A 15,913-nucleotide genomic window follows, 5' to 3' on the forward strand; every position below is an offset into this window, starting at 1 on the left:
CAATGAAAAATGCATTCTCTTGCTTCGGGAAAATCTATCCGAATGAACCCCTAGCGGATCTGGACTGCACAGGTTAGCACGGCAGCCCTGCTCACCCTCTTGGTTCTCAAAGAGTGAATCTTTGGCCTTGGAAACTCAGACCAGCTTTCCTGAAAACTGCATTAAAATGAGAGGTGGTAGAAATTTTTCATTCAAAAACTGAAAATGCTATATAAAAATCTGAAAAAAAACCTTCAAATAAATTTAAAAAATGGTTCCTTGTCCCAACCTGCAGGATGAAAACTATTTCAGTGTTTTTTTCACCAAATATTTAATAGAATTTTAAGGCCAAGACAGGACCATTGTGATCATCCAGTCCCACCTCCTGCAGAGAACAAGCCAGAGACCCTCAGCCAGTAAACTCTTCCTCATGCCCTTCCTTCTGTTGGAGCTACAGCAGATCTTGTAGAAAGACCTTACTATTTTCCAACCAGCATTGATCAGTACAGAAAAGTGGTGGGCTTCCCCACTGCTTTGCGTGCACCTCCTATAACCACTGCTCCCTAACTATCCTGCTCTTGCTCAGTTGTACCATATTTTAATCCTTTTTGACAGCCTGGCAGCCATTAGTAGCCAACCAGAGTGCAGGAATTTGCATCGTCACTGAGTTATTTTGTGATAACTACATTGGGGTAAGGCAAATCTCTCTACTCTGGCTACTACGGTCCCTCTGCTCCTACACCAAGAATTTCCAAGCTGTTTGCCAGGAGACGTGTTCTCCTCCCTTCCCCAGGCATTCCCCACCACTCAAACCTGCTCCCAGAAGGTACTTCCTCCTGAGAATGCATAGAGAGGTTTATTACCCTGCACAGGGGAGCCAACCTGCTGCAGACCTCACCCCCCCCCCCCACCCCTCCCCAGAATGGCCATGCTGCAGCAACACGCTTGGCTATTTCTAGTGGCACATTGGGGCTGTGTGGGGAGGGAAGCGATGCCGGCCTGACAATAGGCTTACGTGGCTGTTGTGCTGGAAGAGGGGGCTGCTGGGAACGGCTGCATCACCTCTTCGGAGTGGATCCCGCTGTCTCGAATGGCTGTTGTGCTGGGTGTCTGAGAAACCTCCTGGCTGGCACTGGCACACTGAGAAGCCAGACCTTTGTATAACTTAACCAGGGACGACCTAGGGGAATTGAAATTCATCACCAATAAACAGAACCAGGCAGAAACGGAGCAAGAGATCAGCGGAAGCAGCACAACCTGTGTTCGTTTTTAAGGCACATGGCAAGTTTGCTCATCGTTTCAGTAACCGCCTCATTTATGAGAAAGGGTGATGTCTTTGTGATTACGGCCCTTATGTGGGACTTGGGAGATCTAGGGTTAATTCCCAGCTCAGCCTCAGACTTCCTGTAGGACATCAAGCAACTTACTTAACCCACTGTGCTTCAGTTCCCCTTCTGCTGGGACAATAATTCTGCCTTGTCTATTTAGGCTGTAAGGTCTTCAGGGCCTATTCAAAGCTATTTCAGCAAGCGGTGGCTAAAGTCTGCTCAAACCACGTAGCCTTGATTTGCTGGACACTTGCAACTGAACCCATGTCTATCCCCTGCTGTCAGCAACAGGTAATTTTTCTAGGGTGGACCAGGCCTATGAAACTAAGGAGTCAGTTGTTTAAATTAATGGCTGGTACATTTAGAAGAAATAAAAGGAACTTCTTTTCTTTCTCTGAACCAGCAGGAAGTGGCTGCTCCAAATCGGATCCAAAAAATTTGACGACAAATGTTCTGATCTAACAGGCGCTAGATCCCCAGCTGGTGGAAATGTGACCATGTGACCGCACTGGAGCAGTGGGCCCATGGACACCAACTGAGAATCTGGCCCTTTGTTTCCACCTGCTCCATCATTTCTCCCTGAGAGTACCGGGCCAGATCTTGTGCCAGACTTACTTCTTCAGCTTTTTCCGTTTCTGTATGAGCAGGTCTTCGTTGCACTGTAATAGCAGGCTGTAGTGCGAGATGAAAATGCGGAAGCGCTGCACACACACCAGGAGCAGGTAGTAATCGGGGTGCTCTTGCTCAGTGTACTTCAGGATGTTCTGGGGTGCAAAGAGAAGCAGACTGGACGATGTCCTCGCTCTTTTCATGCAAAGGCGCTAACGTGACTTTGGGTTAGTACTAAGGGCAGGTCTACACCACGGGATTAAGTCGACCTAAGTTACGCAACTCCAGCTATGTGAATAATGTAGCAGGAGTCAACATACCTTAGGTCGATTTATTGTGGTGTCTACACCACGCTGGGTCAACAGGAGAAACTCTCCCGTTGACTTACCTTACGCTTCTCGTTCCGGTGGAGTACCGGAGTCGACGGGAGAGTGATCTGTGGTCGATTTAGTGGGTCGTCACTAGATTCCCAGTGGATTGATCACCACAGCAGACCGTCTGGACTATGTCCTCGCTCTTTTCATGCAAAGGAGCTAATGTTACTTTGGGTTAGTACTAAGAATCAACCAACTGCATGAGGCTCTGAAAATGCATTGTGTGAACTCTTTGAGATGGGGGTTGTAGGCATTTGGACAGTGCCTAGGACAATCGGGACCATCATACAAATACAACAGGCTCCCTGGGCCTTTATAGCACTGCTGCTGCCCTTCTCCCTTGGGGTCTGAACTGTTTCAGTGAAGCCAGAGCCAGCCTTTCCTTTTGGGATAGGCCCAAGACCCAGTTCTCACACCACCCTGGCTGTGATTGCCCCAGTCTGCACAGTGCTAGCCTGAGGATTTAGAGGAGTGTCAGCAAGAAGATGCTTTTCATCCCCAACAAACCAATTTCCTTGCTGCAAGAGCCAGCTGTTTGTGCCGCACTTGTCCGGGGGTCATTCTTGTTTGGGCGCTGCTAGCCCTGCCCCCCTAGGATTTTGTATGTCCCCTGTTACAGAGAAACGGGATGCCAGCAAGGAAAGGGTTACCCGTCCCCTCAATAGCGGTCACCAACCTAAACAATGTGTGCGTGTCTTCCTCCGGTAGCCTCTTGTGCCGTTCCTTTACCACCTCCCTGGCTCCTCCCAGGTCTAGCCCTCTGCAGGCTGCTCCCATCCTGTTTGCATTCTCTCTCTGCTCCTTCCCTGGCATTGACTCTCACAGCCACACCCCAGGTTACATTCTTACCCCCCCCCCCGTCTCTCCATGTCCTCCTCGTCTCTCGAACACCCCTGTAAAAGCACTGAGTCCTAGCCAGAGCATCACCACTCCACAGGGGACGGATTAGCACTGTTTGCAAATTGGGAAACTCAGCTAGAGGGATCAAGCAGTGACCCAGCCATGGGCAAGGGGTGGGCCGATATCGGAGCCGGACCTGGACAACAGGAGCCCTTCACTTCCATGCCAGTCCCACTAGGCCATGCTGCCTCTCACACTAGTAAGCCACCACCTTTGTGGCTAGAGACCATGCTGTCTACTCAGTAAAGGAGAGGACTCGGCTGTACATAGTTGGCTAGTAGTTCCCAGCAGCCCTAGCCCAGTCACGGGAAGCCCACACGTCCCCCACAGCTGTGTGAGGGTCTGGGGTTTCTCAGAATGGGGGGCATTCCCGGGACGCAAAGGCTGTCCCGGCCCTGAGGAAACTGCCAATCATGCGAGAGCCTCCTAGAGACCAGTGGCTTCCACTTTCAAGGGCCCAGAGATTTCGCCGGGTGGCTGCAGAGGCCAGCTCTGAGAGAAGTGACATGCAGTGTAAACGCCAATACCAAGTGTTATCCTTACAGGGCAATAGGGTGACCCGGGCAACTTTCATGCGTTAGTCCTACCTGTAAGTGAATAAGGTATTCGGGGATACGCTGGACTATATGAAAGAACAGCATGTAGAGGTCAGACTTAATTTCTTCTTCCACCTGAATTGGAGAAAGTAGATTTAGCATCCCTATGGCATGTAAGTTCCCAGTGCAGTTTGTATTCACGTGATGCTGTACAGTACACACAGCAACGCGCAGGGAGTGACAGATGAATGACAAGGGGATGAGATGACAACAGGCCCAATCATGTTATGCTAAGGGCTGGACTGTGAGCCCCTTATGCCCACTGTCAATAGTCACTTCTGGGACTAGTCCCACTGATTTCTATGGAACTGCTCAAGGTGCAGGGCACTACTCTGTGTGAATAAAGATATCGGCATCTGGCCTTTACAGACCGCCTGTCTCCCCTGGGTGATACCACAGGACTGAGCGATGAGCCATTAGACCCCTGGCATGAATGCAAAGAGGCTGGCAGCAAGGAGGTCTCAGGAAAGTCTTTCTCCAGGGCATGTGAAAGGTTTATCCATTCTCCTACATACCCTCCCAGGCAGTGGTCTGGATGGGGTGCAAGGGAGGATTTCCTGGCGGGGGAGAGGTTTTTTTTTACAGCTATTGATCCAGTTGAACTTCTGGATGTAACTTCATTCAAATACATGGTGACATTAGAATTAGACAGCTGCCTTTGGTAACTCGGAACAACCAATCGATCAACAAGCCCATCGTTCAAGAAACCAGTGTTTGGTAATGAAATAATTTGGTTAGCGGGATGGAAAAAAATGCCAGGAAGAAACCCTGGAAAATATGTTCCAACAGCTGTGGGAAGTGGGGCAAGGATAGCGGGAGGGTCAGTTTGCAAACAGAGATTGGGTGGTTTGGACCACAGCCTGGGGTAATCCAGGGACAAGTTCAGATATTTCACAGAAAATCCAGAATCTCCCGGCATTCTCAGGCTGCCAGTGTATAATTAGCAATGGCATGGTGATGCCGAAAGGTGTCAATGGCTGCCATCAATAGTATCTTGGGGCTAAAGACAATTGCAGACCTGGATTTGATGATTTCAGAAGTGTGTCTTGTGGTTCTCTGTGCTATGTTTCATGTGCTCAGGATGAACTGACATCTATGTACTATTTCAACTGCCTGATTCCTTAGAGAAATTCCAGGAATACATTAATATTTGATTTGGCAAGCAGCTATTTTCCACTGTGGGGGGAGGGTACTGATTGTGTCTTCACTATTGCCAGTAATGACTGTGTGTCGTGGCGGATGAGTCTCTGAAATAACAGGTAAGAAATGTACCTCCTTCAGAATCACCACATGGATCAGTGAGATGCATTCCGGCAGGTCCCTCAAGTAAGCAATGTAGTAGTCCAGAAAATTGTTCTGAGGAACAAACCCAGAAATGCTCAGTAAGGAATGTTAGTGGTTTGAAATTCTGCAGGGTTAGCCCCAGGTTTACTGTTGGCTCCGAGCAGAAGGGGCAGGGGAATGGGGAGGGATAGCACACAGCTTAGTTATGTTAGTTTGTTAGTATCTGTACATGTACTTGTAACCCTTACCCAGTCTGAAACAGTCACAACCAAACAATTGTAACATGGTGCCTGTCAAGCTGCAACAGTCAAACCAAGCTACAACAGTGGACATGTGCAGGGCCTTCACCCAGTTCCAGCAAACTCTTTATCTAGTTGTCCTGTGTTGTGGTATGGTCAGGATCTGAGCGAAGTCTTGGTGGCAGTGTAGATAAGACCTAGGGGCCGGCTGAGGCTACAACTGGAGCCCACAACGGTTTGGCACCATCTGACCCAGTTACCATGGGGCACCGTGTTCACATTGTAGATTTTTATTTATTTATTTTTGCATGATGTTGCTCTGTTGGCCCATTCAGACGAACCATGCTGCACTGCCACAGATTTACCAGTGCAAAGGCCCATGAGGGTTTAGGTTTTGGTCACAGTCACACAGCAAGTGAGTCCCAGTCCTGTGCCCCTGCACCCAAACTCCCTCCCAGAGCCTGCACCCCGCACCTCCTCCTGTACCCCAACCTCCCGCTCCAACCTGTTGAAAGTGAGTGAGGATGGGGGAGAGCGAGGGATGGAGTGAGCGGGGGCAGGGCCTCGGAGAAGGGGGCAGGGCAAGGGCTGAGAGGGGTGGCTTGGGGGTCCCTGAAAATTTTAAAATCAAAATGGGGGTCCTCTGGTTGCAAAAGTTTGAGAACCACTGGACTAGATGACCTCTTGAGGTCCCTTCCAGTTCTGCATTTCTATTATTCTATAATGGATGTACCATTTTTGACTTGAACTGGTATGTAGTACGTAGTATGGTATGTAGACTTGTTATCCCTAGAGTTCTTTTAAATTTGTTATACCGCCAGACACGTAATTACGTTGGGGGCGGGGGATGGAAATCTGCAGTTCTGTTTGATCCAAACACACTATTATACATCGTTAAACTAAAGCAATCCTGATGCCTTTGTCGGGTGTTTTCTGTCACAAGCACTAACATACCTCATCGTTTGTTAACTTCAGGAATATGTCTCCCAGGATTCCTGGACGTGGCCAACTCAGCACCCTCTCTTGCAGCATGTGAAGTAAGTCTACATGCTGCTGGACCAGGTATCGTAAAGAACCGGGGAAGAAACTAAAGAGGGAAGATAACAGATATGATTGCACAGAGGAGTATAGAAATTTTTCTAGAAAAAGAATCCGATTCCTAGGCTTTGGGAACCCACAGATTCTGCTCACATTCATGGGCCAGCAGTTTAAAATGTGCTGGGTTTGCTTTACAAGGTATTATTAATCATTGTTATTATGGTAGAGCCTATGAACCGGTGATGAATGATGCCCCATTGTGTGAGGCGCTGTACAAATACAGAGTTGTAGGCTGTCCCTGCACCAAAGAGCTTGGAATCTAGTGTTTTATGGTTCCAGTTCACATGCTTTTGCACTCATTGGGCCTAATGCTCCATTGCCTTGTGTAACCGACTCTGCCCAACAGGGCACGAACCTACACAGCTCAAAGCATGAGCCATTATCACTTGAGTTAGAGGACTTGGGCCCCACTCCTGCAACCACATATGGAAGTAGGATGGGACTCATAAACCTTGCCTCATTCACTGTGCACTTTACAAGCTGTACCTTATAAGGAGAGCTGGTCAAAACTTCCATCCTGTGAGAAATTCCAATATTTTGACAACTGTTTTCACTCCAAATCAGGATGGAAAATGCATGGAAACATCAAAAACCTTTCAGTTTAGAAATATCAAAATGTTTTGGTTTGTTGAACCAAACTGAATCTGCGTGATGGGGGTTGTAGTTTGGATGCCTCATACCTCCAATCTCTTCTATGGGCTGGGCTTCCTCCTCAGACTACGTCTCCCAGAATGCACCTATGTCAAGGGACTCCCACAATGCATCACCGCAATTTAACCGGAGAAGAGACCATGGTGCATTGTGGGAGATGTAGTCTGGTCAGAGAGCCCATAGAGGAGAACGAGGTCATGAGGTACCTGAACTACAATTCCTATGAGTCACTGTGGCAGCTCAGGTGGACACAGATTAGTTTCAAAATGACCTGAAACAAAACATTTCCATTTAATTCAACAAACTGAAATGTTTAGATTCAGGATGATCTGACCCAAAACGAAATATATAGTTTGATTTACCTGACAGAACATTGAAAAATTTCAGCAAAATCTCAATTTTCCCATGGAAGATTTCAATTGTGCAGAAACAGTATTTTCCAACAAAAATTGTTTTGATGGAAAATTACCAACTAGCTCCAAAGGCTGAGTGGGGGGAGAGAAGGTATGATATTGTATTGTATTTTATGATAAAACGCATGTGATCATGTCATTAAAGGTTGTAATGCGGTATGTACATGGAAAACATGCCAAGCTTCCTATCAACATACAGCGAGGACATGGCAGAGATAGTTTTGAAGCATGTGGCCATGAGGAATATGCAGAGATCCTGAAAAGAGGAAAAGGTAAAAGAAGAACCAGAGAAATGGGGAGGAAACAGACATATGAGACACAGGAGGTGGAAAGAAGAATGACAAGAGACAGACAGACGGGGGAAATGCCTTTTAGCCATGTATGATACTGAATAATGTATTTTATATTCAACTATAATGGGACAGCAGTAACTGGTCCATAGTTAATGCTAAAGCCAGCAACTTCCAGTGGCGGAGGGAGAGGTGTGGACTGTGAATCTGAGATTGGGGGGCTTTGTTCTCAGGTCTCAAAGAGTGGGTGCTGGGGGAGACAGGAGGGAGGAGAGCAGGATGGGCAGAGAGGGAGGATTAAATGAGGTGAGTCAAAGAGCATGGAGAGGGGACTAGAGGAGGCAAGAAATGTTTGGAAATAAAGCATAATATTTTAACAGGGAAGGTAATTAACTCTTGGAACAATTTACCAACAGTCATGGTGGATTCTCCATCACTGACCATTTTAATATCAAGATTGGGTGATTTTTTTAAAAGACCTGCTCTAGGGATTATTTTGGGGCAGTCCCTTCTGGCCTTGGAATCTATGAATTGATGAAAGTAGAAAGGCAGGAAAAGGCAGAATCTTTTACCCAGGTTAAACATTTTAAAGATCTAAAGCTTTCTGGCTATAAAAAACATTAGGCACTTAAAGGTTTCAAAGTGGCTAAGAGAAAGTTCCCAAAATGTTTTTGGGGAAAAAAGAACTCTGAATGTTGAAAAGGCCCTTTTATAAAAGCCATTGTGACAGTTACGATACCTTCTCTCTTTGGTGTTCCTCTTCACGTCTAAGCCTTGCAATGTGGCTTTGATCTTCAGGATCAGGGACAGGTTGATGACATATTTCCTCTCAGACTCCAGCAGCTCCAAAGCGATGCTCTGTCTTTTGGCTTCAACAAAAAGTTTGATTTAAAAGAACATGTTAAAAGCTGCACGCTTGTGTTTGACTGGAGAGTGGGAAGGGAAAGGCTGAGGAAGACTGAAGGAGCTTCCTCTTTTCATGTAATTTTCCTCACAAATATCAAGTGCTAGCCCTGATCCTGCAAAGTGCTCCACAGAGGATCAGGGCCACAGTCTATTTACAAAGGAAGACTGGAAACAAGCATGTCTCTCCCCTCAACCTCCAGAGTTTCTGAAAGATCAGTTTTTTTAGAAATCATAAACAGGAAATTCACATCGAATTTTCTACATCTCTAGTAATTATATTACCCTATAAATCAAATACACTATTCCAGTGAGAACAGTCAGGGCCAGATCCTTAGCCTGTTTGCACCACTTAGAGCTGCCCTAGCAGAGAAGTTGGGATTTCCTTTGGCGTGGAAGAACCCACAGTTGACGCAGAACTGTCTACGCCACCTCTAGCTCTAAGAGGCTGTTACCAGCCAACATCATAAGCTAGAGCAGCCCCGAGGCCGCTCTAACGTATGACAGGGGCTGAATTAGCCCCTGGCTGCCCCAAGGACTGCAGTTGTTCCCTGGACTGGCCTTGTGACTGCCACTCAAAACACTTCACCAATGAGGAGAGTCCAGCCCAAAAGTGAGTATAATGGGGGTACTGGCTCTTTAAGACTGATGTGGGGAGTCTCTAGCATATTCACTGGATTTAGGAGTGTGGCAAGAAAAAACAGCCACTGAGAAAGCAGAAGTGATTTCAGGGAGGAAGCAGAGCCAGACATCTGCTGCTGTTCAGGGCCTGAGACTGAAGCCTATTCTTGCAGCCCAGAGGGAATGTTGGGGTTAATACTCCTGGGCCTGCTAAGAACTGTAGGGCTCTGAAGCAAAGCATGCTGGGAAGGATACACAGCATATATAATCGGCTTCCTCCCGCAGAAGAGGCATAGACTTTGAGGGAATGGGATTAGGAAGAATAGTCTCTCGTAGCAGAGATGGAGAAGCAAAACTATTTGCTTCTTTGTACTTTGCCATAGATGCTCTGTGACCTCAGAGCGAGACCAGGCAGAAGGAACAATCCCAGGGACAGAAAGTTTGTCCTTTGCCAAAGATATTAAGGACTGAGGAGCAAGGCTACAAGGAGGGTAAGGTTTTTTTGTTCTTTTTAAAGGACTCCACAGGCGTGGCCTGCTGTGAACTATAGGCTGTCCCAGGGAAAATTATGTACAATTGTAAAAGGACCTTTTAAAATGGAAATGGTCAGGCAACCTTCTCTCTAAAGGGCACGATAAATACTCTCTGTAATCTAACCAACACAGAATTGCACCAGTCTGTCTGGAGCCCCTCAGCAACACAGCACAGCCTTTCTAATTCCCGTTCCTACAGGACTGAGCCACATGGTCTTAGGCAGCTCCCTCCAAACTGAGGCAGGGCTTTGCATGCAGCCTTCTCTCAGGGGCTATCAGTCCATGGGGCAGTTACAAGCAGAGTTGTGTGAATAACGCATTATTCGATTTGCTGGCAATTCTGAAAAAAAAAATCTTTTCGGGTCAAACAAAACATTTTGTTCAACCTGAAACATTTTGTTTCAATATCAAGCCTTTCTGTAATATTTTTCATAGTTTAATCAAATTAAAGGAAGTCTCTAAAAGGAAATTCATTTCAAACCAAAACACTGAAATGGTTTGTTTTGAAAATGTCAAATTTTGGAAAAATTTGGAACTCCTATGGATCGAAACAGGTCAGCCAAACCAACATGAATTCTCAAGATGCAGTGGTGTTGCCACATCTGCATTTTTTGCCAAAAAAGGTTTCGGCTGAAAATTTCACCCACCTCATCGTCGTCATGGCAAATCCAAATTAACAGCAGAAACCGGACAAGAATGTCAATGAGACAAGATGGGTGAGGTAATATCTTTCATTGAACCAATTTAATGTCAATGTCACTCAGCAGCTGTCAGGGTCCTGGTGAGCAGATTTTATGTCCGAAAACACTCTTTGCTGGTGGTTCTGAAAAGAAATTTTGGGGGGATTTCTGGTTCATGGGAAAATTAGAAGAAAATTGGTTTTGTTCTCCTAACTCAACTTTTGGAATGCCAACATTTCTCGCAAATGGGAAATCCTGCATTTCAGCTAGCTCTCCTCTGAAACCTAAAACAAACTTACAACTTAAACTACTTGTAGGTCCCATTGCTAACTGATTTGATTCCAGAGTAGAGTTGATGGCCTCTAGAATCCCAAAGCCTCCATGCTTTTTAGCCACAGCTGCTGCTTTATTCTTACCAGCGAAAGAAGTTTCACATAAGACATTGTCCACTGAGGTGTATCTGCTTTGGCCTGTTTCCTTCACTCTGTCTGGGTGCTCCTTAGAAATATATTCATCGCCCCACTCTTTGCTGTCCTTGGGCTGCTTCCACACAGTCGATGGGGGGTGACCCTTTGGCTGAATGTCAGCTGGCAAGGAAGGCTTGAGGCTGTCTTCTGTCTCTGGGTTTGCACTGCTCCCCCCTAGAAACCACAAGCTGCTCTGAGGACTTAGCAGTTTTTCATGCAGACATTTTTACAAAGATTGCAATGTAGTAATAATTACAAAACATGTCCGGGGGCACAGGGTCCAGAGGCATGGGGGCTGCCCGAAGCCGGTAGCACTCAAGCAGCTCGGCGCTTACAGAGCCCAGGAGTTCAGGGGGCACAGCAGCCGCCGGAGTCCGGGAGGGGAAGTGCCTGGCCGGGGGGGCAGGGTCCGGAGGCATGGGGGCTGCCCGAAGCCCAAGCACTATCGGCCTCACGGTTTGCCGGGCAGCCTCCAGACCCTGCGCCCCCGGCTGGGCACTTCCCCTCCCGGGCTCCAGCTGCACTGGGGAAGCGCCAGCCGGGGGTGCAGGGTCTGGGGGCTGCCCAGCAAACCATGAAGCCGGTAGCGCTCGGGCAGCCCTTTTCACGTGGCTGGGAGGGAGGAGGGGGAATGCGGGGTGCTCAGGGGAGGGGGCGGAGTTAGGGTGGGGACTTTGGGGGAAGGGGCGGAGTTGGGTGGGCTGGGGGTTGGGAAAGAGGCGGGGCCAGGGCCCCGTGGCGCGTCCTCTTTTTTTATTTTTTAAATATGGTAACCCTAAATACAGTAAAGACAGCACTGTGAAGAAATCACCGTTGTAACAGTGCAAACTAGGAGAACAGATAGGAGGGGTGGAAAACAGGGAAGAAAGTTTCTAAATATAGGGGTCACTAGTGGATTCTCCACAATGTGCCTGACTTGTCTTGCTGGGTCCTTGTCACCCTTATCTATCCCTTTGATTGGTGTAAACGAAAGGATCCACAGAAAAGCTGCTGATGGCAGGGGTGAAAGTAAGGCGGTACGGGCCAGTAAAAATGGCATACCAGTAAAAAGTGGCTGCCTGTACCAGCCCATACCACTGACTTGAAAGCCCCTTTTGCCCCCTCCGGCCACTGACAGAGGGGGCAGCGGCCGGAGCCCTGGGCCCTTTAAATCACTGCTGGCGGCGCGGGCGAGCTGGCTGGGGGACCCTGACCCCCCAGCCCTGCCCCTTCTGCCCGAGGCCCTGCCCCTTCCGGGGGGCAAAGCTGCCCCCTCCCCGTACCGGTAAGAGATAAATTTTACTTTCATCCCTGTCTGATGGTCAGAATGGTGGCAGGGGTGGGGATTGGCAATCAGGACTCCGTTTCCCATTGGGCTAGGTGCTTAGGACCGCAAATTCGAAACTGGCTTCTCGTTCGAGTTGAATTTTGGGAGTCCCCGGGTTGAGAAACCTACGACTTGATTTTTCCAAGGGTGCTGTGCATCCAGAGCTCCTGCTCGCTCCCATAGGAACTGCCAATCCTCAGCGCTTATAAAAATCAGACCCCTCCCAAATTTTCAAACTTGGGTACTTAAAATTAGGCACCCAATAAGCAGTCAAAATGAGAAGCCAGCTTTTGAAAATGGAGACCCCTATTTCCCTTAGTTCAGGGGTGGCCAACCTGTGGCTCTGGAGCCACATGCGGCTCTTCAGAAGTTAATTTGCGGCTCCTTGTATAGGCACCGACTCCGGGGCTGGAGCTACAGGTGCCAACTTTCCAGTGGTCCGGGGGCTGCTCACTGCTCAACCCCTGGCTCTGCCCCAGGCCCAGGCCCCCCACTCCACCCCTTCCTGCCCCCTGCCCTGAGCCTGCCATGCCCTTGCTCCTCCCCCTTCCCCCCAGAGCCTCCTGCATGCCACGAAATAGCTGATCAGGAGGTGCGGGGAGGGAGGGGGAGGCGCTGATCGGTGGGGCTGCCAGTGGGCGGGAGTCACTGGGAGCGGGGGGGGAGCTGATGGGGGGGCTGCTGACGTATTACTGTGTCTCTTTGGCAACGTACATTGGTAAATTCTGGCTCCTTCTCAGGCTCAGGTTGGCCACCCTTGCCTTAGTTCATCTGTAAAATGGGTATAATGATGCCTACCCACTCCCTGGGATTTGAGGACATTTCATTAATGTGGGAGAAGTACTCTGAGATCCTTGATGAATGGTGTAATGTAAATAGAGAGAATTATTATAATTACAGCATAAATACCAGATCTTGAGCTGCTATCAATTGATGCAGCTCTATTGACTTTCATGGAGCTATGCCATTTTGTACCATCTGACGACCTGGCCCTCCGAGTTTAATAAATCATGAAGAAGAGACGGGGGAAGGGAAATTATGCTCACTGGGCTGCAATGGCATTAATGAAAACCCTGTGCTCTTGGGTTCGAATAGAACATGTGGCTAATTTCCCCAGATTTTTTTTTTTTTTTTAAAGACCAAAATGAAAGAAACATCCAGAATTGTAAAATGCTTCTGGCGACTAATGTAAATTTGCACTGGAAATTTTGGTCTGTTCTAGCAAAAAGCACAGAAAAAGAAAACCACATTATTCTCACAGAGATTCTTTTATCACACATCAAAATCTACCAGGAGTTCAGCTAGACTGCTACGCTAATTGACTTTGAAGTATTCGTTTTTCCAGAGCAAAACTCAGCATTAGCTGGAAAGAATGCTATCAATTTACCATTCCATTTTGTCAGGATTCCTCTAAAGAAGCTGGTTGGCGAACCCTGGAGGAGGTTTTAAAAGGTCAGTATTCACCTACCAGTGCCTGACACTACTTTCACATTTCCTTCTCCAGCCGCCATGGATCTGGTATCGGAGACTGTGGAAGAATGAAGGAAAGCTATGTAAGATGTTAATATAGCTAGACATGAGCAGGTGTTTGTGGAGCAGGTTTCTTCTTGAAAGCTGCAGTCAAACCATAAAAAAGGAAAGTTCAAATTTTAATTGTTTAATATTAGCCTGTGGAATGCCTCTTTTAGGTCTTCTACTGAAAAAGATCCATTTAAACTCTTGATTTCATTACCATAAGAACATAACGGCCATACTGGGTCAGACCAATGGTCCATCTAGCCCAATATCCTGTCTTCTGACAGTGACCGTTGCCAGATGCTTCAGAGGGAATGAACAAAACGGGACAATTTATTGGGAATAGAAAGGAATGGAAAACACAGCAAACTCTTTGATGAAATGTTATACTGAATATTTTTTTGACATTTTAATTTTAATTTTGAAGTTTTCTGAGCAGGTCAGTTTGGGGATTTTTTTCTCCCTAACTAGCAGTCTTAGTAAGGAGAATATAACCCAGAAGTTTGGTCTGCAGAAGGTGACCATGGAAGCAATGGGTTCTGATAGCAAAACCGAACTGTTTAATATTTCTTTGGTACTTGTCTTCAAAGTTAAGCATGTGCTTACATGTTTTTCTGAATCGGGGCCTAAATGAAACCCAGGTCTAATCCAGTCCAAGAACTCTCAACAGCTATCAAAGTATTCATGCCATTCCTAGCACCCGGGTCTACCAATGCAAACTAGCTTCTTCCCATGGCCAATCCAAACACTAGCAGTGCCCTCCACCCCAAATACATCCAAACTTCATACATCAAACTCTCTCAGACCAGTGCCTGGATATCCTGCCTTAATCCAGCCAAGTTAGTGTGTGTACACAAAGATGTTGACAAATACGGGTATCTGCAATGTACATCTCATCTTATCCCTTGAAAGCTTACTACGAGGAGTATTTTTCAGAGGAAAGGAAAGGAACCCTTGCTTCATTCTTCCTCACTCATACCTCTCTCATAGGTTGCATGATGCAAAAGACTTGTAAAATCTTCATTAATCAGTACAGGTTCTGGGAGATTTATCGATCGGAACGGACTGCCTTGTAGAGGAGTAGGCACCGTTTGTGACCCGTGTTCATCCTTTTGTGTTCTTCTATGAAAATAAAGAGAGGCAACTGGAAAGCACAATACCACAGAGCAAACTTTCAGCTTAAACTGTCATCATGGCAAACTTCAATACAAATACGAGCACTCGTACAAACCCAGGACAACTGAGGAGGCACTCCGGGCCCAGCACCTGGGCTTGCCTGAGGAAGTTGCATTGGATAGAGTTCACTAACATGACTCTGGGAGCACCTTCTCCTGGCTGCAGGACAGTGTCATGCCAGATATGTTCTCCGATATTTAGCCAAGTAACTAAGGGCTGGGTGCACAAAAGGAGTTTGGTGTTGGGATGTGTCCAACACCTAGAAAATCCCTGATATTCACAAAGGGGATGTTATTCGTGTGGCCTGGAAAACGAGCCCCCCTGGGTGTCCCACACAGTGCATCTAGGCGCAAGTGGGCTTTGGGGCACACATAATTCACATCAGAAATTGCAGCTGTAATGGCATGAGCCAGGGGAGTAGCTAACACCAGCTGCTTTGTGTTGCCTTATCAGAGCAGCGGTTTCGCAAAGCGGCAGGCAGTCACGTGGCAGCATTCTGGGGCTTTTGGCATTGCACCAGCAACGTGCACCCAGCTCTCTGGCCGTCTGGCAGCTCAGCCAAGAGGGGAAAGCGGATGATGAATCCAGAGACACTCCCCCACAACAGGATGCACGTGCCATGGGCTCGCTTTGCTGCCGAACAAGTGCAAGGTGTGCAATGGTCCACGCGAGAGACACAAGCTATTCAGAACCCTTGCAAGGAGTTGCAATAGATAAGGAGAATTTCACACAGGAAACGCAGTGTACCTGGCAGGCTACAATCTCCACTGTCTAAGGGTCCAACAGACTTTTCCTATTCTGTCCTACAGAGGTTCTTATACCACGCTCACCACTATAGTATCCGAGCGCCTTCAAGTTGTGCAGTAAGTGATGTGGCTAACATCCGTTAGGAGTCTCATCCCTGGATGGGTCTGAGTCTGCTGTTACCAGCAGCACACTGCAGCTTCCGAA

At 47.5% G+C, this 15,913-nt stretch overlaps 1 protein-coding gene across 1 annotated transcript in view; it reads right to left on the reverse strand.

The window, feature by feature from the left end:
* The window catches only part of ARHGEF33 (Rho guanine nucleotide exchange factor 33), a 32,784-nt gene that overhangs the window by 6,137 nt on the left and 10,734 nt on the right, over window positions 1-15,913 (reverse strand). Inside the window, exons 4-12 of the mRNA XM_065589855.1 lie at window positions 14,766-14,908; window positions 13,740-13,799; window positions 10,915-11,139; window positions 8,501-8,630; window positions 6,264-6,396; window positions 5,059-5,142; window positions 3,778-3,861; window positions 1,923-2,071; window positions 995-1,159 (exon numbers count right to left, since the gene is read on the reverse strand). Of these exons, the coding sequence (XP_065445927.1) occupies window positions 995-1,159; window positions 1,923-2,071; window positions 3,778-3,861; window positions 5,059-5,142; window positions 6,264-6,396; window positions 8,501-8,630; window positions 10,915-11,139; window positions 13,740-13,799; window positions 14,766-14,908 (1,173 nt within the window). The remainder of the gene's footprint in view (window positions 1-994; window positions 1,160-1,922; window positions 2,072-3,777; window positions 3,862-5,058; window positions 5,143-6,263; window positions 6,397-8,500; window positions 8,631-10,914; window positions 11,140-13,739; window positions 13,800-14,765; window positions 14,909-15,913) is intronic.

The sequence above is a fragment of the Chrysemys picta genome, chromosome 3 (genome assembly GCF_011386835.1).
Source record: "Chrysemys picta bellii isolate R12L10 chromosome 3, ASM1138683v2, whole genome shotgun sequence".
Classification (NCBI taxonomy): Eukaryota; Metazoa; Chordata; order Testudines; family Emydidae; genus Chrysemys; species Chrysemys picta.